The sequence below is a fragment of the Schistocerca gregaria genome, chromosome 2 (assembly GCF_023897955.1).
Source record: "Schistocerca gregaria isolate iqSchGreg1 chromosome 2, iqSchGreg1.2, whole genome shotgun sequence".
In the NCBI taxonomy this organism is placed as follows: domain Eukaryota; kingdom Metazoa; phylum Arthropoda; class Insecta; order Orthoptera; family Acrididae; genus Schistocerca; species Schistocerca gregaria.
In genome coordinates this window covers 506,191,898-506,217,685 of record NC_064921.1, presented here as the reverse complement: position 1 = coordinate 506,217,685, position 25,788 = coordinate 506,191,898, and the positions used below count along the sequence as shown (strand labels likewise).

At 37.9% G+C, this 25,788-nt stretch overlaps 1 protein-coding gene across 1 annotated transcript in view; it reads left to right on the top strand.

The window, feature by feature from the left end:
* LOC126328907 (cytoplasmic dynein 2 heavy chain 1) overlaps positions 1 to 25,788 on the top strand; it is a 906,666-nt gene that overhangs the window by 555,418 nt on the left and 325,460 nt on the right. Inside the window, exon 43 of the mRNA XM_049996078.1 lies at positions 13,592 to 13,732. Coding sequence (XP_049852035.1) covers positions 13,592 to 13,732 — 141 coding nt within the window. The remainder of the gene's footprint in view (positions 1 to 13,591; positions 13,733 to 25,788) is intronic.

The following is a 25,788-nucleotide window of genomic DNA, read 5'->3' as shown; positions in this document are numbered from 1 at the left end:
TCATACACCCTCTGCCATTATTACTGGTTGTTTTTAGGAATCTCATCACCCTCTGTCATATTCGAACATTTTATGGACAAGTTACTACGAAGTATTTGAAATTGTCACATATGTCTTGGTGTTGTCTTGGTTACAGATACGGTCCTGAGGACTATCTCCACAACCTTGAGTCCTTGTTGCAGAGACTGGCAGCAGAAGGACTAAAATAGAATTTCCATAAGTAATTGTTAATGCAACCATCACTGAAATATTTGTGATTCAACATTTTGGATAATGGTATTGAAAGAAAAAAAGAAGATTCAGTTGTGGTCACAACCCAAAAGAAAACGATTTCTGACACTGTGCCTAATGTCTTCTCTGGTTTTCTTGCAACTTACAGAGCCATCTCGATTGAAGGCTGCAGCCTGGTGGAGAGTGTTCGTACCACCCTCACCACACCCACTGACACATATCATGCCTATCACCGGTACACGTGGGTGCTGAGTCTTCACCGTTCAGGTGGACCACCGAGCCCGGATCCCCAGAACAATCTCATCCATCATGGTTCCATGATGTATACTGTGACCTCCAGCCACAGACTTTTTCTGAGCAGTTTCCCCCCCAGACATCCTAGTTAGCGAGTGCAAGTGCCTGTTCCTCTGCCACCAGTGGACCTTCCAGTCATGGGGCGACTCACGCAACTTCCATTGAGCCTTGTCCTGCTCCTACCTTTTGCAGTGATGCCCATGTACATACATCTGCTGCTTGTTTCAGTGGTGGCTCCTTTGGTCATGCACCACTGATGTTTATCTGTTCTACCAGTTGATACTGGGGAGGGGTGTTGTAAAGATGCCACATTGGAAACTGAGTAGCTGGCACGACACTAATATTGTTGCTGTGATGCCACTATCCATATAGCACTTGTGATCAGGAACACCCTCTGATAAGACAACCCAGACCCTTTCATATAAGCTGACCCAGGGCCAGTACACACATATCAGCACATTTGATTGGTTTATTATGTTCATATGTCGAACTCTGATTGGTTATTGCTGAATATCTGATACTTTGCCATGTGATCTTTGGTTGGAATTCTTACCTAAAATAGTTTGCACTGCTCTGGAAGTGTTCTGTAATAGTACTTGTCAAGCAAATCGGGACAATACCCTGTCTATTTTGTGTGTAACTCATACTTAAAATAGTAATGTATTATTTGGTCACTTTTTAGTTTATAGTGAATTCCTAGAATGAATTGCTGTGTGTGTGCTTAGTTTTGGAATAGGAAATTGGATAATGAAATCAAAAGTAGATGATCTATATATCTCTATATTCATTGGACAGTTTCTCAAAGACATTAATAATTATTCACAAGTGTTTGATTACTTTGACAGTACTCTTTTTCTCTCGGAACTTTCTTTCAGTTCATGTGCAAGTTTTGTGTAAATTATTTGTTTTATCATTGTAAACAGCTCTTATAATGTGCCCATGCCTGAAATGCACATTTTTTCCACTGTATTTTCCACTGTAGAGGTTCTGATGTTTTTGTATTTTATTAAAATATTGAAGAATAGAATTACCTCTGTCAACTGTGAAAGTATTATTTCTCCTATGGTGAGGACTCCTGTTATTACCAAGTGGTTAATTAGTTAGTGCCTTGTGGTGTCTTCTTTACTAATATGTCCAATGTTGTTTTATTTGTTTGCAGTCATTGTATAATGAGAAATATTTATCCTAGACCTTCGGATTTTTTTACACTTTCATTACTTTGTACTGCATGATGCAATTTCTCCTGCTGATCATTCCTTTTGTTTGTATATATGCTATTCAGTACCAATCTGCATCTACATGGATACTCTGCAAATCACATTTTAAGTGCACGATAGAGGGTTCAGCGAACCACCTTGACAATTCTCTAATTCTCTATTATTCCAATCTTGCATAGAGCATGGATAGAATGATCACCTATATCGTTCCGTACGAGCTCTGATTTCCTGTATTTTAGCATGGTGATCATTTCTCCCTATGTAGGTCAGCACAACAAAACAGTTTCACATTCAGAGGAGAAAGTTGTCGCGAAATTGAAGTAGACAGTTCATCTGAGTTAGTATAGGCAGAGGTCAGTGTAGGCAACTGTAATAAAATAATAATTGGATCCTTTTACCGATCTCCCAATTCAGATGATACAGTTCATGAAAGATTCAAAGAAAACTTGAGTTTCATTTCCGAGCAGTTAGTTTATGAGCCCACATGAATAGTAAACGATTGTGAAAACACATTTGACCTCTTAGCAACAAATAGTCCTGAGTTAATAACGAGCATCAAAACGGATACAGTGATTAGTGAACACAGGATTGTCTAGCGAGACTGAATATTGTAACCCCTAAATCCTCCAAAAATAAATGAAAAATATACCTATTCAAAAAAGCAGATAAAAATCAACTTGACGCCTTCCTGAGACACAATATCTACTTCTTCCAAATTAATAATATAAGTGTAGACCAGGTATGGCTTGAGTTCAAAGACATAGTATCAGCAGCAATTGAGAGATTTATACCAAATAGATTAACAAACGATGGAGCTGATTCTCCTTGGTACACAAAATGGTTCAGAACCCTATTCCAGAAACAACAAAACAAACATGCCATCTTTAAACAGATGCAAAATCCCCAAAATTGGTGATCTTTTACAGAAGCTTGAAATTTAGTGCGGACTTAATTGCGAGATGGTTATAACAGTTTTCAGGATGAGACTTTGTCTTGAAACCTGACAGAAAATCCAAAGAGATTCTGATCCTATGTGAAGTATGTTAGTGGCAAGAAACAATCAATGCCTTCTCTGAGCCATAGCAATGGAGATACTATCAAAGACAGTGCTGCCTAAGCAGAGTTATTAAACCAAGCCTTCTGAAATGCCTTCACAAAAGAAGACAAAGTAAATATTCCAGATTTCAAATCAAGAACAGCTTACACCAATAACAGAACAGCCCTGAAAAATTTTTAAGAATGCAGAGAGAAGTACTGTTAGCCTATGTCACAGAGTATTAGAGAACCGAGTAATGAGGTAGAAGAACTTCTTGTCTATTTGGAAGATTGGGAGAGATCTGAAAACATAGAAATTCTGTGCCTCTTTGAACACTACATTACCACAGGACTAGAGAAGTTAAATATAAAGGATTGCACTCTGGTGTCTTACTCATATAAAACTATAGCCTATGTTGGGTTGAATGGTGCTTCCACACATAAATCTGGAGTGGCAGGGACATGTTTAGGGGATGAGAGTTGCGCATGTGTGGCAACAGAGAATGGGCAAAAAAATTCCACACTGCTGAAATGTGTTGCTATGGACAACCATGTCATTTATTTGCCTATGGTACATTGTATGATATGTTCAAATCTGAGGGGAATACTAAATTTTAACACTGATTTGGATTGATTGTCATGAGAGAAATTTTGCTACATGTCTGGACAACAGCTCCACAACTTTAATTGTCATAAGTCTGAAGGTAAGAACAGTTGATATAGCTTTGTGAATATGTCAGGTACAATTTTTCTCAAAATGGCAATTGGCTGATGACAAGGTGATTCTTTCTTGGTGCCTTTGTCCCGCATCACACAGGGTCAGCTGTGTTACTATTGCTGTGGCACAGTTAGTTGCAGAGGCTGGCCGGATGCCCTTCCTGCCATCACCCCAACCTCCCCCGGGACAGAATAAGTGTACCCAGCTGTCTGCATCTAGAGGAAGCTATGGAATAGTATGAACAGTTTCAAATGTTTGTGAGTCGTGTAGCTGAGGTGGAACGTGGGGACCAGCCCAGTATTCAGATAGCGGGATGTGTAAAACTGCCTAAAAACCACATCCAGGCTTGCCAGCAGACCAGCCATCGTTATTAATCCACTGAGCAGTTTCGATCCAGGGCTCGCGTGCCTACCTAAGTCCAGGAAGCAGTGCATTAGCGCTCTCGGGAAGCGTGGTGCGTATAGGACAAGGTGATTGACAGTACTTGCACTAATTGTTGTTTGTTGTGATTTGGACTGTATAATAAGTAAAAATGTAATACGCAAAAAATTAACTCCAAGCACTAACTGAAATCATTATATTTGCTTTACAAGTGCTTCTTCTCCAAAGAATTTTTAAAAACATGTATAATGTGTATGTGGGTATATTTGACTGCAGTTAAGTGTAATCACTGTGTGTAAAAAAGAATTACTGGGGAAAAGACTAATGTAAAAGACTGTTGTAAAAACTGTCAAGAGGTTGTCTATTTTTTGCTGTCAATGGGCATTATGAATGTAACATAACTCAATCAACATTACAGTGAGAGTCCACATTTACAATTGATTGAATGAACAATCAACCATCTTCTGCAAATAACTCAAAGGAATGTTGATCATTTACATCGAAAACCACCAGTTGCTCAACAAGTAACTGTCCCTGTCATTTTAAGGTACTTTCTGATTCACACCTTGAAAATTATATGGATTTATGTGTGGAAATACCTGAGTTTTTGACAGAGATGCTGAATCGCAGATGGGCACAGCATTTGCGTGAGTGTATATGCGTATGTTGTCTAATTAGAAAAAACGCCTTGTTGATCAAAAGCACACTTTCCTATAGTCTTTTTGTTGTGCCTGTCTGTGAGTCAGCACCTCCACTCTGTGGTCAGTAGCAACTATCCTTTTCATAATATTGTTATATTCCACCCTGAATTTTCCTTTGTTTGAGTTTTTGATGGATTTATCTGGCCATGTCCTCGCTAGTTATTAGACTGTACAACGTGCTGTGAAAATCTTAACTTCTCCTAGGGAAACATGTTGCACATTACAATCTGCATACTTCATAGGATACAAATTCCTAACCAAGAAAGGCTAGAATGTTCTTGTCACTATTATGCAGTCGATATGTTGGCAAACATACTTTTTGAACCATTAGTTTAAAATTAAGAAATATTATTTCTTTGTTGTTGTCGTTGTGGTCTTCAGTCCAGAGACTGGTTTGATGTAGCCCTCCATGCTATCCTGTCCTGTGCAAGCTTCTTCATCTCCAAGTACCTTCTGAATCTGCTTAGTGTATTCATCTGTTGGTCCCCCTCTATGACTTTTACAATTCCATGCTGCCCTCCAATACTAAATTGGTGATTCCTTGATGCCTCAGAACATGTCCTACCAACCGATCCATTCTGCTAGTCAAGTTGTGCCACAAATTCCTCTTCCCCCAATTCTCATTAATTACGTGATCTATCCATCTAATCTTCAGCATTCTTCTGTAGCACCACATTTCGAAAGCCTCTATTCTCTTCTTGTCTAAACTATTTATCGTCCTTGTTTCACTTCCATACATGGCTACGCTACATACAAAAATAATTTCAGAAAATACTTCCTGACACTTAAACCTATAGTTGATGTTAACAAATTTCTCTTCTTCAGAAACACTTTTCTTGCCATTGCCAGTTTACATTTTATATCCTTTCTACTTCGACCATCATCAGTTATTTTGCTCCCCAAATAGCAAAACTCATCTACTACATCAAGTGTCTCATTTCCTAATCTAATTCCCTCAGCATCACCCGACTTAATTCAACTACATTCCATTATCCTTGTTTTGCTTTTGGTGACGTTCATCTTATGCCCTCCTTTTAAGACACTGTCCATTCCGTTCAACTGCTCTTCCAAGTCCTTTGCTGTCTCTGACAGAATTACAATGTCATCGGCGAACCTCAAAGTTTTTATTTCTTCTCCATGGATTTTAATTCCTACTCCAAATAATTCTTTTGTTTCCTTTCCTTACTCTATCTTCTAAGATAAGTCGTAGGGTCAATATTGCCTCACGTGTTCCAACATTTCTACAAAATCAAAACTGGTCTTCCCCAAGACTGGCTTCTACCAGTTTTCTCATTCGTCTGTAAAGAATTCGTGTTACTATTTTGCAGCTGTGACTTATTAAACTAATAGTTCAGCAATCCTCACACCTGTCAACACCTGCTTTCTTTCGGATTGGAATTATTATATTCTTCTTGAAGTCTGAGGGTATTTCACCTGTCTCATATGTCTTGCTCACCAGACGGAAGAGTTTTGTCAGGGCTGGCTGTCCCAAGGCCATCAGAAGTTCTAATGGAATGTTGTCTACTCCCGGCGACTTGTTTCAACTAAGGTCATTCAGTGCTCTGTCAATCTTGTCACTCAGTATCATATCTCCCATTTCATCTTCATCTACATCCTCTTACATTTCCATTTTGCCCTCCAGTACATTGCCCTTGTATAGACCTTGTATACTACTTCCACCTTTGTGCTTTCCCTTCTTTGCTTAGGACTGGTTCTCCATCAGCTCTTGATATTGTTACAAGTGGTTCTCTTTCTCCAAATGTCTCTCTAATTTTTCTGTAGGCAGTATCTATCTTACCCCTAGTGATATATGTCTCTACATCCTTACATTTGTTTTCTAGCCATCCCTGTTAGCCTTCGCACAAATTAATTCCATGATATTATACTAACAGTGATATGTGGATAAACACAAAATAGTGTGATCACGTTCACATGGAAGACAGTCAAGTTTGTACTTCCGTCTTGTGACATATGTAAATTAATGAGCTACATGTGTTCATCATGTGTCTGGTTTATACTGGGCAAAATATTTTTATTTTTAAACCAGGACAACATATAAACTTTGAAAATATTTTTATTTTTAAACCAGGGCAAAATATACACTTTGATAGTTTTTATTTTGTATTGTATTTTTTATTGGCCCTGTTGTCTACATAGCAGCTTATGCATAAGACGTTGGACAAGTCAAGTTATAAATATACAGGCTGAAAGTCATTTCAAAGCATAAATATTTAAGCTTACAATAATACACTTTACACGTAAGTATTTATATAATACATTTCATAAATTTAAATATTCGTCAATGGAGTAAAAGCAGTGATGCTGTAAATATGACTTTAGAGATTTTCCAGATGTATTGGCCTGAGCAATAGCTTTTATGTTTTCAGGAAGTTTGTTATAAATCTTAACTCCCATGTGAAAAGTACCTTTTTGGCACAGTGATGTGCTCATTTGAGTCATATGTAAGTTTCTGTTTTGTCTGGTAAAGTGCTCATGTATATCACAGTTTTTCTGCAGTCTCCGGTCCTTTCCTATTACATTTAATTTAAAGAACAAAAGGGATTCCATAATGTATACACATGGTAATGGATGAATGACAGATTTCTTAAAAAGGGGTTTACAAGAATCTCTAGGCTTGCGCCCAAACAAGATTCTAATGGCCCTTTCTTGTAGTTTAAAAGTGCTGTTAGCTGTTTCCCCAGAAGGTGACTCCATATCTAAGACGAGAATGATAGTACGCATGATATGCATTCAATACTGTTTTCTCACTACAGCATGATTTTAATGAACAAAGTAGGTAACATGTTTTGCTCAGTTCTGCACTGAGATATTCAATATGCTTATTCCATCTGATTTACTCTGCAGCCAAAGGCCTAAGAATTTGGTTTCAGTACTGTTACCAACTGGTTCGTCATTGATAGAGACTGATGGGATAAACATGTCCTTGTTAGGAACATTGTGGAATTCTAGAGCAATGGTTTTCTTACTGTTTATTACAAGGTGATGACTCTGTGCCCTGCTGCTAAGTTGTTTCGTGACCGTGTTTGCTGGTTGCTGTAACTGTTCATCGTCGTCTCCTGTTAGTAGAATTGTGGTGTCATCTGCAAATATGATTGCTTTGTGTTCATCAACATTTAAGCTTAGATCATTTATGTACAGAAGAAACAGAAGCGGTCCCAATACTGCTCCTTGGGGTACACCACATTTAATTTGTTTATAGTCAGATAAGTGATTAGATACAGTTTTTAGTTCAATATTTGTGTGCTTGACGCACATTGTCTGCATACGATTAGTCAGGAAGGAACTGATCCACTTGTTGGACAGACCTCGAATACCATATCTTTCTAGCTTTGATAGCCGAATTTTATGGCCCACCATGTCAAAAGCTTTTGACAAGTCAATAAAGACTCCAATTGTTTCCTGTTTTTTGTCCATCAGGTTTAGGATGGAATTGATGCATTCATAGATAGCAGTTGTCGTTGACCTCTTATTTCTGAATCCATGTTGTTCATTACATAGGATGCTGTTTTTATTTATAAATTTCATAAGTTTCTCATACATAACTTGGTATTTTCTCTATAATAGCTGAATGATAATTGGCATGGTACATTACAATGACCGACTTCGAAGCAAGGTGTGCCAAGAATTGTTCACTGAATCATTTCATGAAACTGACAGCATTTGTTTCGAAGTGGCAGTTACTGCTGCTTTTCTTACATCGAAACAGGAGTTTACTGTCATGAACAGAACCTGCAGAAGATCCAGCAAGGAGAATAACTGTCCAAGAAGCTATTCCTATGGGAAATTTAAAACTACCAGCCATCACTACTGTTCTAGCAGGTTTTTCTGGAATGATTCTGATCGCCCATGTTTCATCAGATAATACACTGTTGGACTACCTCCTTCTCTTGTATTCTGCATCTTTATATGGGATGTGGTTCATGCCGCATCTATATCACTTCTTTCAGCTAAAAATTCTCTTCTATATAGACACACACACAAAAACATTTACAGATACACATTCACAGCTAGACAGTTGAATAGTTGAATGAATAATTCAGTCGTTGTGAAGCACAGTAACACAGTGCTGCTAGCAGGAGAGAGATTCTGCTTTCTAACTGTAAGTCACAGTTATCTGCTGGGAAAGAGAATTAATGTTATTTGCTACCAACAGTTAATGGAGGCGATTGCATAGAACACTGAAAATTGGGCAACCTTCCTGCATGACACCAACTTTAATGTGAGAAAAGGAGAAGTTGTTACATGTACAAAGATGAAGTATGACTTCAAAATCATTGGAACAAGTTGATTTTGAAGAGTTAAGCACATTGAAGTGTGTACTTTTGAATTAATTCTGAAGAATAGTTAACTTTTAATTGTCATTGAATCTATTTATTGTCAATAACAAGCAAAGATTCTGAAAGCTGTACACTACAAAAATAAGCCAAAATTAGCAATAAAAGTTATTAAAAATGAAGGAATGTGCACATTATGCTAGAAATCAGTAATTCCAGCAACGAACTAATGTCTTTATGGAATGTAGTGAAACATGATGCAGGACAACAGGTTACAGGAGAGGATAACATCACTATTGATTTAAATGGAAGAACTATAAATGATCAGACACAGGTAACAGGTATGTTCAATAATCATTTCTGAAATGGAGTTCAAAAGAAAAATCAAAACGTTATGTTGAAACTCTCAGATAATTCAGTCACACAGATATGTCGCCTATTTCTCCTTCAGAAATTAAGAAACTTATGTATGCTCTCAAACATAAAAGCTCGTCTCAATTTGATATGTTTTCAAAAGAGTACAACAGAGTTGTTCCTGTTTAATAAGTACTGTGTTTTACTGAAATATGTAATGCAGCTCTAACTCACTGCATCTTTCTGCAGAGATTGAAACATACAATTGTTACATTCCTTTATAAGAAATGTAATGGGATAGGTATCAATAACTAATGACTTATTTCTTAACACACATCATTTTCCAAAACTTTTGAAAGGGTGATGTAATCTAGGTTAGTATCATATCCGAGAAACAATAATATCATTAGTACATCACAATTTGAATTTCACAAGAGTTGCTGTAAAAACTCTGGAGGTTTCATGGAATTGATGGTGTAGCCAACAAGTGGTTAATGTCATATCTAACTAAAAGGATTCAGAAAGCTGTACTTAATAATTCAACCAATGTAAGCAGGGAAGATTCTTCTGACTGTAAAGAAATCATTTATGCAGTTTTGCAAGGCTCAATTTTGGGTCTACTGTTGTTCCTCTCATGCACTCACTGTCATTGAAAGTAGTACACTCAGAAGGAAGAAAGTTACAAACATGAAAGTTTGCAGCTAAGTACAGTGACATCTGATATGCAAATTATCCATGTTTGGCACCAATGCATGTGCCCACAGGCCCTGCAGTGGCACTCCAATCAGACAGCAGGCTGTATTTCAACTGCCCATAATGGACAAGTCCTAAATATGACAATCACATGCAAATAGATGTATGGGAGCCAGTTTTTCCACAAACCATTCCAGATGCCTTGCAGATAAAAATTAGTCCTCCAGATGCCCATGTCATATGCTGCCATTAACACCAAGACATTAGTGATACTGCCCATAGTGGTGCCAAGCCAGAACAATGTGGACTGCCACAGAGTGGCAAAATGTCATGTTAAGTGATGAATCCCAATTCATTTTGTGAAGGGATGATAACCTCATATGGGTGTGGTGACAGCCTGATGAACATACAGCTCCATCCATGCTTTGTACACCTCACTACCTGCATGACTGGTGTAATCATCTGAAGGCTATAGCCTTCAGTAGCCAGTTCCCACTAATTGTGGTATGTGGAACCTTTACAGGCCAACATTATGTTGGTGAGATTCAACCCTCTGTGGGACCTTTTGTATGTGGTCTACCAGGGTACTTCTCCAGTAAGAAAATGCTCATCTGCATAGAGCTTGAATTGTTCAAGACTTTCTATGTCATGTTCATATTTTTCCATGGCTGACCATTTCCATTTACTTGTCTCCCAGAGAGTATGTTTGTTGCAAGGAACTCACTGCAAGTCAAAGGCAACAATGATATATCTAATTAAAATTCCACAGGGAAAAAATGATATTCATTGTTCCACATTACTGTTGGCTTATCACAAAAAGGGGCTCACAGTGCTAATATCAAATTTTTTGATTATTTACCTAATGGTAAGAAATCTCCACAAGACAGCAAAATAAAATTGGGAAAAAAGGCGAAAAGGTTTCTCCTTCACAATTCCCCCTATTCTCTAGAAGAATTTCTGTTGATGTAATATGTAAAAGTTGGAGTACAAGAATTAGTATTTCACACCTATATTAAAAATATATATAGTAAAATAAAAAAAGAAGGAGTTATGTGGATGTAAAAGAACTACTTGAACTACTTGAGTACTGAAACATCTGTGAATACAAAAGGAAGCATACGGCAGTTACAATTTACATCTTAGAAAAATACACATACATGCTTCATCAAATTGCAAAAAGTGGTACAGTTCTGCTAATGCCCTTTCCTTTTTCCTCTTCTTTTATTCATTTAGCCATTCTTCTTCACCCTTGCTTTGTGAATGCATTATAATCACCCATATAATCATAAATTAGGGTTTTTTTCTATAAATTTTCATTCATCTAGTGAAAATGGGTGTTGGGTCCTTTAATTTGCTAAACTCATAGTGCTCACAAAATCTGAACCTTATACAAGTTCTATTGTTTTCAGCCTCTTCAGGGGCTTCCTACAGGTTGGCAGATTCTATTTATGCTGCTCTGTTAACTATACGTGATAAAATTTGTATTTTGTCTACTGCTAATTATTAAGTGAAATTTTCAACTTCTGTCATGTCCATAGTCCCACAAGACTATAATTTGTGGCAGACAATGTTTGTGACAACTTGACAAATTACACAGCACACACTGCAAAATGTAGGGGCTTCTAAAATGAGGCACCCCAAACCTGTGTGGCACACTTACAATTATTCAGTATGCAGACTTTTTTTTTGCATTCAAGGACACTGTTGTGTTACCTTAGAACACTATGTCGGCCAACTGCTGATATCAAGATCCTGCTGTTGGAAAATGAAAGCAAACTGTTAGGTCTGTTGAAGCTAACCCTCCCCTAGTACCTTGCATAGAAGTATAGTGATGCTTGGGATGACTGGATAAAGGTTGTTTTTTAATTGCACATTTAAATAATATTTTCCATTTGTTACATAAGTCTGTACAAATTTCAACATTGTTACTACAAATGTAAATTTTAGATTGTAACACTGACAGGAAGTGCAAAATGGTAGGATGAGAAATACAAGGTTTCAGAAGGTTATGTGAGCAGGTGAAAGATACTGTAGCAAAGAAAAAAGGTGAAAGATACTGTAGGAAATTTAAAAAGGTGTTAAGACGAAAGATACACAGCAGTATGTGTGGGTATTCAGCGGAAACAATGTAGCTATACAGGTGGGTGTGTGAGTGCATGTGTGTGTGTGGAATTGAAATAAATCAGGTGAGTTTTAGGCAATTAGATTAGGAAATCTAGTCTTCTAAAAGTAGTAGATGAGTTTTGCTGTCTTTGCAGCAGAATTACTGATGATGGCCAAAGTAGATAGATTATAAAATGCAGACTGGTTGTAGCAAGAAATTCATTTCTAATTTATTAATCCATAATATAAATTTAATTGTTAGGAAGTCTTTCTTAAGGTATCTGTCTGAAAGAATAGAATAGAGGGATTTTGAAATTTGTTGTTAGAGAGGGATGTCGAAAATTAGGTGGGTGGATTGAGTAACTAATGAATAGGTACTGAGTCACTTTGTTGAAATACCAAGGACTGAATAATAGGACACATGATGAGGCATCAAGGGAATCATTAATTTGGTAATGGAAGGAGGTGTTGGAAGAAACATTGTAGGGGGAGGCGAAAGCTTGACTATAGTAAGTAGGTTCAAGTGGATGTCTTTGACAGTAGTTGTGCAGAGATGAGGAGACTTGGTCATGACAAACTAGCATCAAGAGCTGCATCAAAGCAGTCTTTGGTCTGAAGACTGCAACATCAGCAGGACATTTACCAGGACCAGAGAACATAAATATTATTGTGAAAATAGAGAGAGAGAGAGAGATAGAGAGAGAGAGAGAGAGAGAGAGAGAGAGAGAGAGAGAGAGAGAGAGAGAGAGAGAGAGAGAGGACGAGTAAATTATCAAAATAGTTCACTTGGAAAACTGTCCTTCAGCAGAACAATCATGTCTGTGTTATTGCTCATTTTGAAAGATACCACTATATGGCAAATAAAAGTAATTACTAGTGTTGGAATTGTGAGGAGCTATCTAAGGAAGTTGTGGCAGAGAAAAAGTTACATGACACTGATGGTGGGGGATCTATTAAAGCATTGTCTAGGAAGTTGAATACTGGCAAATTGGCAGATCCTCACAATATGTGTGGAACACTGCATAAAAGTGTTATAGCACTAATTTTCTGTCTTTTGTTGAATGTTTACAATTATTACTAAATTTCATCTAGTCATTGTTATTTAAATTTTTCAGTGTAAGAAGAAAAATCAACAGTGGGCAGATGGGAACATGAAGTTAGCAAATGAGGATTATGTAATATTTTTTATTTTATTTTTGCATAACTTTGAGATTCAGGTGTTCTGATATTTCTCTTCTTGGTAATTTATGGTTTATATCAATCATTTTAAACTTTCACACAATACATTTACATTTATTGTGGACTGTGCATTGTTTTTTTCTGGATCATAATTTCTGTTATTTAATTACGCAGGAACAAAAGTAACTTCCTTTTTCAGAGCAGCAGCTTTTCTGCTAGTTATATAAGACACTTAAATACACCCTTCTTTGCTGTAGTTAGCAGGTTGATTTAGCTAACAATGACAGCCAACTGGCTTAATAGTATTTAGTTTTTTATGGGATGTACAAAAGGGTGATGTGTGAATGAATGAATGCTTTTGGTATAGTACAATCAATTTTAATTTTTTAGGTTTGCATGTTGATATCAACAACCACAGGCCGTGCATATAGACCAAGAAATAGTGAGCGACTAATATTATATTTCAAAGACTTAAATCTAGCTGCACCAGATAAATGGGGGACCAGCATGCTGATATCTTTCCTGCAACAGGTAAGAGGAATCTGACACCAATTCCTAGTTTCAGTGTGACTTTTTTTTACCTTACCTGAGAGTCATGTTAAAAATATCCCCCATATTTAATTTAATGCTGCTTAATGTCCAAATGCAATTTTTCTCTTTATATAAAGTAGTCATGTACTTCATACTAAAATTCTGCAACTAAAAATATTCTTGATGTATTCATGACCTCCCAAAGGTTGACACGTGTTGTTGAGAACTTTGTATGGCATCATGATTATTATCATTTTTTTCTATTTAAAAATAATTCTGAAGATTCCACAGTTACTGCTGTAGGGTCACTTTATAGTGACTGAAGTATCCATTTCTCCCAACACTGAGGGCTGGCTGTGGTGTCTTAGTTGGTACCTATGTGTGCTATTGATAAAAAGCACATGTAATGTAATAACCTTTATGAGGTGATGAAACAGCAAGGATTTTTTTTCTAGTGACTGAATTGACAAGCTGTAGTGCTGTGCGACGTGTCATGGAAGATAGGAGAAGCACACCTTGAACAGTGTGGTTGTGTGTGACTGCATTTTCTAATAGAAAAGGCCTTTCCAAAGCTCTGCTGTTTTATGCAACATTTACACTGCAGTATATCTTGTACAAGCATTTTTTTGTCATTTTACTTACTTTAGGACTGTACAATTTATACACTCCTGGAAATGGAAAAAAGAACACATTGACACCGGTGTGTCAGACCCACCATACTTGCTCCGGACACTGCGAGAGGGCTGTACAAGCAATGATCACACGCACGGCACAGCGGACACACCAGGAACCGTGGTGTTGGCCGTCGAATGGCGCTAGCTGCACAGCATTTGTGCACCGCCGCCGTCAGTGTCAGCCAGTTTGCTGTGGCATATGGAGCTCCATCGCAGTCTTTAACACTGGTAGCATGCTGCGACAGTGTGGACGTGAATCGTATGTGCAGTTGACGGACTTTGAGCGAGGGCGTATAGTGGGCATGCGGGAGGCTGGGTGGACGTACCGCCAAATTGCTCAACACGTGGGGCGTGAGGTCTCCACAGTACATCGATGTTGTCGCCAGTGGTCAGCATAAGGTGCACGTGCCTGTCGACATGGGACCGGACCGCAGCGACGCACGGATGCATGCCAAGACCGTAGGATCCTACGCAGTGCCGTAGGGAATCGCACCGCCACTTCCCAGCAAATTAGGGACGCTGTTGCTCCTGGGGTATCGGCAAGGACCATTCGCAACCGTCTACATGAAGCTGGGCTATGGTCCCACACACCGTTAGGCCATCTTCCGCTCACACCCCAACATCGTGCAGCGCGCCTCCAGTGGTGTCGCGACAGGCGTGAATGGAGGGACGAATGGAGACGTGTCGTCTTCAGCGATGAGAGTCGCTTCTGCCTTGGTGCCAATGATGGTCGTATGCGTGTTTGGCGCCATGCAGGTGAGCGCCACAATCAGGACTGCATATGACCGAGGCACACAGGGCAAACACCCGGCATCATGGTGTGGGGAGCGATCTCCTACACTGGCCGTACACCCCTGGTGATCGTCGTGGGGACACTGAATAGTGCACGGTACGTCCAAACCGTCATCGAACCCATCGTTCTACCATTCCTAGACCGGCAAGGGAACTTGCTGTTCCAACAGGACAATGCACATCCGCATGTATCCCGTGCCACCCAACATGCTCTAGAATGTGTAAGTCAACTACCCTGGCCAGCAAGATCTCCAGATCTGTCCCCCATTGAGCATGTTTGGGACTGGATGAAACGTCGTCTCACGCGGTCTGCACGTCCAGCACAAACGCTGGTCCAACTGAGGCGCCAGGTGGAAATGGCATGGCAAGCCGTTCCACAGGACTACATCCAGCATCTCTACGATCGTCTCCATGGGAGAATAGCAGCCAGCATTGCTGCGAAAGGTGGATATACACAGTACTAGTGCCGACATTGTGCTTGCTCTGTTGCCTGTGTCTATGTGCCTGTGGTTCTGGCAGTGTGATCATGTGATGTATCTGACCCCAGGAATGTGTCAATAAAGTTTCCCCTTCCTGGGACAATGAATTCACGGTGTTCTTATTTCAATTTCCAGGACAGTATTACACCAAGACACTTGTCCAAATATATCTGGGAAAAAAATTTGAATTTGTTGAGTATCTGTATACATTGCATTTAATTGTGAATTTGAATAATGTCTTTCTCTTTGTTCTCCTTCTTTCCCCTCCCACCTTTCTTCACATAGGTTGTTATTAATGGCAATCTAGATGAGGAACCTCAGCAGTCCAAGCCAATGTGTGGTGTGCAGTTAACAATATATCTGTTACTCACAAGCTGGTCATTAATTAATCAGTTCATTTTTTAATACCTATACATTCTATGGTTAGTTGATTTGGGGGAGGGGACCAAACAGCATGGTCATGGATCCCTGTATATTTTATGCACATCTGTTATTCTACAGTGCCAGTAGTAGTGTCACACCAAGAAAACCAGTGTGGTATCATTCCACAACCGATGTGGGACTGAGAAGCCCACAGTGAGGTTTGTGCTTGCAGTGGTGTCATGGCAGGCCATGTCAGACCCGCTATCGAATACCATGCTGATTTTGTACACTCCACATCCAATCAGTTATTGAGTGGTCAATTTGAAGATGTCCTGACACAATTCTTTATCATTATATTACATTAATTTTCCTCCATAAAACATTCCTAAGTGTGTTACTGTGGTCATTGACTTACACACTGCTGGGGAAAAAAAATTGATCCGATGATGGCATATGCCACCTGGGGGATAGTAGTTGTACTGATAATGGTTTCAACATCATCTGCCAACAGATAGCATAGTGAGATAGCTACCAGAGCCACATGGTGGATAGTAGGTGTACTCATACTAGTTTTAACATCGTCTGCCAAAAGATAACGCATTGGCTTACTTATCAGAGCACTATGTGTACCCTTTAATAGGGAACTGTTCACTGTGGTCCAAACAAGTGAAGCAAACAGGCAACCGTGCCATGGAGACAGTCTCAAGTTTTCTGCAGCGAACTGAGTGGGTTTGAAAGGAGTCAAATTATGGTCTCCAGAGTGGTGGGATGGTCCTTTGGAGAATTGCCACACAAGCTGGATGTGCTACTCAGTTGTGCAATGATGCTGGTATCAGTAGTCAAGTGAACATCATCACACCCATAGATGAGGTTCTGGACGTCAGTGCACCACAGACGCCTGCCAGAATCATTGTGTTGTAAGGAGAGCATGGTCAGATCATACAGCTATCACAGCACAGATGAGAGGGCTTTTGAGCCCGGAAATGTCATCACAAACTGTTACGAACCAGTTATTACACTAGAACTAAGGGTACACACTCCTCTAGCCTATATTCCACTCATGCCACAGCCCGACTGGTGCTGCAGAGGATCACTTGTAATATTGAATGGTGTGTCATTGTCTCCAGTGATGAAAGAAGATTCTGCCTGCACACAAGTGATGGTTGTTTGCATGTAACATGTAGAATTGATGAGCACTGACTCGTAGAGTGCATTTGTCCAAGACACACTGGTTTCACTCCAGGCCTTATGGTCTGGCGTACATTAAGCTACAACTCTTGTTCACTTTTTGTGTTCCTGGAGAGGACACTAACCAGTGCTCAGTATATGAAAAATGTTGTTAGACCCTTTCTATTGCCGTTCTTCCAACAAGAAGGTGATGTGTTGTTCCACAAGGATACTGCTTGCACACACACTGCCCTTGAAAATCAACATGCACAGCAAGACACAGCAGCAACTTCCCTGGCCAGCACAATCTCCAGACTTGTCTTCAAAAGAGCACATGTGGGATATGATGGGACAAGACGTGACTCGTGCAACTCATCCACCAAGAACTCTTACAGACGTATAGTGGGCATGGCCTAACATATCCCAGGACAGTGTTCACGATCTGTTCAACTGACTGGATGCCAAAGTCAGCACCTGCATCGCTGTCTGTGGAGGCCCCACCATGTACTAATATGGATATTTCAGCATAGGTTGATACCTTCCACCTCATAACGACTTGCACCTTTGCTCTGTAAATGTAATCATTTCATACATACCATATGCACTGTTGTGGGTGTAAAACTTGAGTGAATTGAAGATCTCTAAAAGGTTGAATTTTTTTTTTTTTGGGGGGGGGGGGGGACAACAACATTTGTTGTATTAGATTAGATTAATTATTCATTCCATAGACCCACAAAAGAGAGAATCCTCCTGGGTGTGGAACATGTCAGATAAACACATTACAAAAAAGTAATTAGAAAAACTTGAGTTTCATTAATTTTAATGATCCTCAGTCAATAAACAGTAAAATTATGTACATGAATTAAATTTAAACTTCTAATATTTACAGGTTTAATACTTACATCTGCTTTCATTAAATCCATCATTCAGACATTTGCTAGTTTCTTGTCTATTACAACCAAGTATTGTCAAGAATTAAAGTATAATAAATTTTCATTAAAATGGTCTACTGCACTTGTTGAGAAACTCATGGATGGAATAGAAGGAGTTGACCACCAAAAATTCTTTTAAATTATGTTTAAATTATGCCTTGTCTGAAACTAAACTCTTAATGGTTGTTGGTAACTTATTGAAAATATGTGTTGCTGAATACTGGATTCCTTTCTGGGCAAGAGTAGGTGATTTTAAATCTTTATGTATATTGTTCTTATTCCTAGTAATGATACTGTGTACTAAGCAGTTAGTTGGAAAAAGAGATGTATTATTTACAACAAACTTCATTAAGGAATAAATATGCTGAGAAGCTGTGGTTAATATGTCCAATTTTTGAATAGGTTTCGATGTGATGTTCTTGGATTTACACTACTCATTACTCTTATTATACATTTCTGTACTCTAAAAATTTTTTCTCTGTTTGTAGAGCTACCCCAAAGTATGATACAATATGACACAATGGATTGAAAGTAAGCAAAATATGCCAGTTTTTTTTATATTTATATCTCCTATGTCTGACATCACTCACATTGGAAACACAGACTTGTTTAGGCACTTTAGCAGTTCCTTAGTATGTTGTTCCCAACTGAATTTATTATCAAGTTGTAATCCCAAGAATTTTACACTCTCAACTTCTCCTATTTCCATGTCATCATATTGTAAACACACACCAGAAGGAAATCTTTTGGAAGTTCTGAACTGCATATAGTGGGTCTTTTCAAAGTTTCATGACAGTGAATTGGCTATGAACCACTTATTAATGTCAGTAAAAATTTGATAAGCTGTCCTTTCTAAATTTATATTTGATTTACTATTTATTGCAATGTTTGTGTCATCTGCAAATAAGACAAACTTGGCATCTGGTAATGTAACAGATGACAGGTCATTAATATACACAAGAAACGGTACTGGACCTAGTAAGATCAGTGTCCAGTGGGAAACTCAGCCATGCAAGTACTAAAGATGTCAAAAAAGTTCAAGATAGTTGCAAAAGTAAAATGAAAAATGTTAGTATATTTCATCAAAATATTGGGGGATTGAACAATAAAATTGATGAGCTTCTGCTTTGTTTAGAAGATATAGAAACTGAGAATGTAATAGATGTACTATGCCTGTCTGAGCATCACATTGTCACTGATATGCAAAAGGTTAGCATCAATGGGTACAAATTAGCTGCACATGTAAGTAGAGATAATATGATGAGAGGAGGAGTTGCCATATATGTCAAAAGCTTCCACAGTGCAAAAAATTTAGAAACTAAAAAATTTTGTGTAGAGCAACATATGGAAGCATGTGCCACTGAACTTAAACTAAAGGATGGCACTTTCATAATTGTAACAGTGTATAGGTCCCCCTCAGGGAATTTCCAGCTATTTCTGGAAAACTTGGATGCTTTGTTGTGCTATCTGTCAGACAGGGGGAAGCAAATTATCATTTGTGGGGATTTCAATGTTGATTCCCTGAAAGAGTGTAATAGGAAGAATGACCTTTTAGTATTACTCAGTTCTTTCAATTTGAGCTCCGTCATTGATTTTCCTACTCGGATAACAAAGAACAGCAGTACATTGATAGATAACTTTTTTATAGACCAAGATAAGTTTAAGGACATAAATGCTTATCCTGTTGAGAATGGTCTTTCAGATCATAGTGCACAGCTTGTTACAGTACATGACATAGCTCCATGCAGTATAATAAATCAGACTTTCAAAGCAGTGCGTTCAGTTAACAATATAAATGTTGCAAACTTTAGGGAAAGCCTACAGCAGCTAGACTGGGATGAAGTGTATAAGGAACCCGATGCAAACTTGAAATATAACTTATTTCACAATACATTTTTAAGGGTATTTGAAAATTGTTTTCCCAAGAAAATAGTTAAACATAATTCCAAGAAAACATATAATAAACCTTGGCTAACTAAAGGAATAAGAATATCTTGCAACCGCAAAAGAGAACTGTATCTAACAGCAAGATGGAGTACTGACCCCGAAATTGTTCAATATCATAAAAACTATTGTGCGGTACTAAGAAAAGTTATTAAAAAGTCCAGAAGCATGTGTATCATGTCTGAGATCAGTAACTCTGATAATAAAATTAAAGCAATTTGGAATATTATTGAAAGGGAAACAGGGCAACCAAGAGCACAGGAAGACTTTAGTGCAATAAAATTGAATGACAAGTGCACTAACAAACAATCAGAAATTGAAAATATTTTGAATAATCATTTTTTAAATGTTGTGGAGAAAATAGGATCTAGATCTTCACTAGAAGAGGCAAGGCTATTAATAGAAGAGGCGATACCTGCACAGTTTGAAACAGCTGTAATTCCACCAACCTCTCCCTCTGAAATCAGTAAAATAATAAACTCACTGAAAAGTAAAAGCTCTTACGGAATTGATGGCATTTCCAGCAAAGTACTTAAAGCTTGTTCCCCACAGATAAGTAGAATTCTCAGCCACGTATGTAATAGCTCTTTGGAGCAGGGTGTTTTCCCTGATAGACTGAAATATGCCATTGTAAAACCATTGCATAAAAAGGGGGATATGTCGGATGTCAACAACTACCGCCCAATCTCTCTTCTGACAGCTCTATCAAAAATTTTTGAGAAAGTAATGTATTCAAGAGTAGCCTCCCATATTTGTAAAAATAAAGTACTAACAAAATGTCAGTTTGGTTTTCAGAAAGGCTTTTCAACAGAAAATGCTATATATGCTTTCACTGATCAAATATTAAATGCTCTGAATAACCGGACATCACCCATTGGTATTTTTTGTGATCTCTCAAAGGCCTTTGATTGTGTAAATCATGGAATTCTTTTAGATAAGCTAAATCATTATGGTTTGAGTGGGGCAGTGCACAAATGGTTTAATTCATACTTAACTGGAAGAATGCAGAAAGTTGAAATAAGTGGTTCGTGTAATGTTAAAACAGCTGATTCCTCAAACTGGGGTGCTATCAAGCACGGGGTCCCACAGGGTTCGGTCTTAGGTCCTTTACTGTTCTTGATATACATTAATGACTTACCATTCCACATTGATGAAGATGCAAAGTTAGTTCTTTTTGCTGATGATACAAGTATAGTAATAACATCCAAAAACCAAGAACTAAGTGATGTAATTGTAAATGATGTTTTTCACAAAATTATTAAGTGGTTCTCAGCAAACGGACTCTCTTTAAATTTTGATAAAACACAGTATATACAGTTCCGTACAGTAAATGGCAAAACTCCAGTAATAAATATAGAATTTGAACAGAAGTCTGTAGCTAAGGTAGAATTTTCAAAATTTTTAGGTGTGTCCATTGATGAGAGGTTAAACTGGAAGCAACACATTGATGGTCTGCTGAAACGTCTGAGTTCAGCTACGTATGCTATTAGGGTTATTGCAAATTTTGGTGATAAGAATCTCAGTAAATTAGCTTACTATGCCTACTTTCATTCACTGCTTTCGTATGGCATCATATTCTGGGGTAATTCATCGTTGAGTAGAAAAGTATTCATTGCACAAAAACGTGTAATCAGAATAATTGCTGGAGCCCACCCACGGTCATCCTGCAGACATCTATTTAAGGATCTAGGGATCCTCACAGTAACCTCACAGTATATATATTCCCTTATGAAATTTGTTGATAATAATCCAACCCAATTCAAAAGTAATAGCAGTGTGCATACCTATAACACCAGGAGAAAGGATGATCTTCACTATGCAGGGTTAAATCTGACTTTGGCACAGAAAGGGGTAAATTATGCTGCCACAAAAGTCTTTGGGCACCTACCAAACAGCATCAAAAGCCTGACAGATAGCCAACTAACATTTAAAAATAAATTAAAAGAATTTCTAGATGACAACTCCTTCTACTCATTGGCTGAATTTTTAGATATTAAAAAAAAAAAAAAAAAAAAAAAAAAAAAAAAAAACTTAATCATTAGTGTCATGCAATATTTTGTGTAATGTAATTTCTTGTACAGACATCTTTTATTAACCTGACACGTTCCACATCATTACGAAGTGTCGTATTCATGATCTATGGAACAAGTATTAATCTAATCTAATCTAATGGAACCTTGGGGAACACCACATGTAATTTCTTCCCAGTCAGATGATGTCTGATTGCCTACTGCTGAAGTGTTACGTAATGACACCCTTTGTTTTCTTTTAGTAAGATATGACTGAAACCACTTTGCAGCACTACCAGTGACACCATAATATTTTAATGCTGCGAGTCACACAGTCAAACGCCTTTGACAGGTCACAGAATATGCCAGTTGCCTCTAATTTGTTGTCCAATGAATTAAGGACATTTTTGATGTTAGTGTAAATAGCTTTCTCAATATCAGAACCCTTAAGACACCCAAACAGTGACTTTGACAGTATGTTATTATCACTAAGGTGCTTAAGTAGATGCTTGAACATAACCTTTTCAAAGATTTTTGAAAAAGCTGCCAAAAGTGAGACCGGTCGGTAATTTGGTGGCACTTCTTTGTCCCCTTTCTTGTGGAGACCTATAACTTCAGCATAATTAAACCAGTCTGGGAATGTTCCTGTGACAAGTGATTGATTACACAAATAACTTAAGATATGACTAAGCTCACATGAACAGTCGTTTATTAATTTTGTTGATATGTTATCATAATCACTAGAGTGCTTTGATTTCTGGGACTTTATGATGGATTCTATTTCTTTTTGTGATGTAAGTGTCAATTTCATTTTACTGAGATTGCTTGTGTGCACTGATCTCAGATATTCTATTGCATTATTTACTGAACCTGAGAAATGAAATGGAATTAACCCATTATGCTGAATCTTGCCTCAAGTGGTGTTATGTTGTATATTTGTCATAAAAGAAATATGGAGAATATTGTTGTTGTTCTGTAGTTTTGAATGCAAGGACTGGTTTGCTGCTGTTCTCCATGTTAGTTAGCCCTGACCTGCTCTCTTCTTCCCTGTATTTGAATATGCTTTCTATATTGAAGCCATGGTCTCACTATAGAATTTTTACCTCAAAAATTCATTCTATTATTGAATTACTGAATTAATTGAAGTATCTGGATGTGCTGTATCTACTTGCCCCTGCTTTCCATTAATCTGAGCCATAAAGCTCTTTTGCCTTCAATTCATTTCTTTGCCTAAATCGAAATAAGTGTACAAGGAATAGGAAAGCAACTGGAATCACTCAACAGAGGAAAGTCCTCTGGACCTGACGGGATACCAATTTGATTCTACACAGAGTACGTGAAAGAACTTGCTCCCCTTCTAACAGCTGTGTACCGCAATTCTCTAGAGGAATGGAAGGTTCCAAATGATTGGAAAAGAGCACAGGTAGTCCCAGTCTTCAAGAAGGGTCGTCGAGCAGATTGGTTTTCACAATATATATATAAATGACCTAGTAGATAGTGTCGGAAGTTCCATGCAGCTTTTTACGGATGACACTGTAGTATACAGAGAAGTTGCAGCATTAGAAAATTGTAGTGAAATGCAGGAAGATCTGCAGCGGATAGGCACTTGGTGCAGGGAGTGGCAACTGACCCTTAACATAGACAAATGTAATGTATTCCGAATACATAGAAAGAAGGATCCTTTATTGTATGATTATATGATAGCAGAACAAACATTGGTAGCAGTTACTTCTGTAAAATATCTGGGAGTATGCATGCAGAACGATTTGAAGTGGAATGATCATATAAAATTAATTGTTGGTAAAGCGGGTACCAGGTTGAGATTCATTGGGAGAGTCCTTAGAAAATGTAGTCCATCAACAAAGGAGGTGGCTTACAAAACACTTGTTTGATCTATACTTGAGTATTGCTCATCAATGTGGGATCCGTACCAGATCGGGTTGACGGAGGAGATAGGGAAGATCCAAAGAAGAGCAGTGTGTTTCATCACAGGTTTATTTGGTAGCCGTGATAGCATTACAGAGATGTTTAGCAAACTCAAGTGGCAGACTCTGCAAGAGAGGCACTCTTCATCGTGGTGTAGTTTGCTGTCCAGGTTTCAAGAGGGCGCATTTCTGGATGAGGTATCGAATATATTGCTTCCCCCTACTTATACCTCCCGAGGAGATCATGAATATAAAATTAGAGAGATTCGAGTGCGCATGGAGGCTTTCAGACAGTCGTTATTCCCGCGACTGGAACAGAAAAGGGAGGTAATGACAGTGGCTCATAAAGTGTCCTCCGCCACCCACCATTGGGTGGCTTGCGGAGTATAAATGTAGATGTTGATGTAGATCTACTCTTCTGATATTTAGTATTTGTCTGTAGCACTGCATTTGAAAATCTGCTATTTTCTGTATGGTTTATCATGTGTGCTTTGCTTTCACATGACACTACACTCCAGTTAAATACTTTCAGAAAAGATTTATTAACACTTAAATTTATGTTTAATGATAACATATTTCTCTTTTTGCTGTAATATACAGTTGATGAATTCCTTTGTATTATAGAGTGAGTGTCCAGTTAGCAGTCATGCAGTGTTTGTTTGAAGACTTGTTCTGGTATATCTTGTACTGTTTGTGGAAGATTATTACATAATTTATGCCTCATGATTTTATAGTTGTTAAGTGATATTGACAGTCTGTTGTATGGCATGCAAATGGATCTGTTGCCTCTTATGTTGTAACAATGTACATTTTCTTTGCACTTTGCTTCTAGTAATGTCTTCTTTGTCTAAGTTAAAATGTACCATATTGGTAAGTTTATTACAGTCATGATATTTTTGTTCTAAAATGAAGGTTTACAGTATGCTTCATATGAAGGACCAGTAATTACCCTAATAACTGTCTTCTGCTTTTTCTAGGTGTCATGCACAGAAGTAGTATTTTCACATTAAAAAAAAAATGACATTACGTTTTGAAAAAATGAAAAATAGACTGTTCTAACATATTTTCAGCTACACAAACCATAAGATACCTTAATAAGTAAATTACTCTAGATAACTTACAACTACTATATTGTACATGTGGACCCCAAGATGATTTGTAATTTAAGCATACCCCACAAAAACTTAACATAACTTGGATCATCTGATGGAAGCTTGTCTTTAGACTATATACTACATACTTCATTTTGTTGTCTTTGAGCAAGAATCCATGTATTTCATAGCACTAGGATAGTGGAGCATTTGTGTTTGCAAAACAATTTTTAAGGTTACTGAAATGATTATTACTATGAAGAAAAGTATCATCTGCATACTATGCTGTGCTGGACGTAATAAATTATGGTAGGTCATTAATCAGTAATAGGACGAAGAAAGAACCCAGCACAGATCCCTGTGGAACACTTTCCTTAACTTGTTCTATATTGGACATTTCTTTGCCAACACAGAGAACATGTTACAGCTCTGTAGGTGTGATTTTAATATTTTACGGCTGTTAGTCCTTTGTAAAGAAGCAGTGTGTGTCTTACATAGTAAATGGCTTTGTTTACATTACCAAAATTGTCTTAAGCAGATCCTTTGTCCTCAAACACTCAATATATGTATTTGTCTCCAGAGTTTTCAACATTTGAAAAGGTTTTCCTTAAACCATATTGTGATCCACTTCTATTAGCCGTGTTTTATTTTTATTTGTGTTCATCTTATAATCTCTTTTC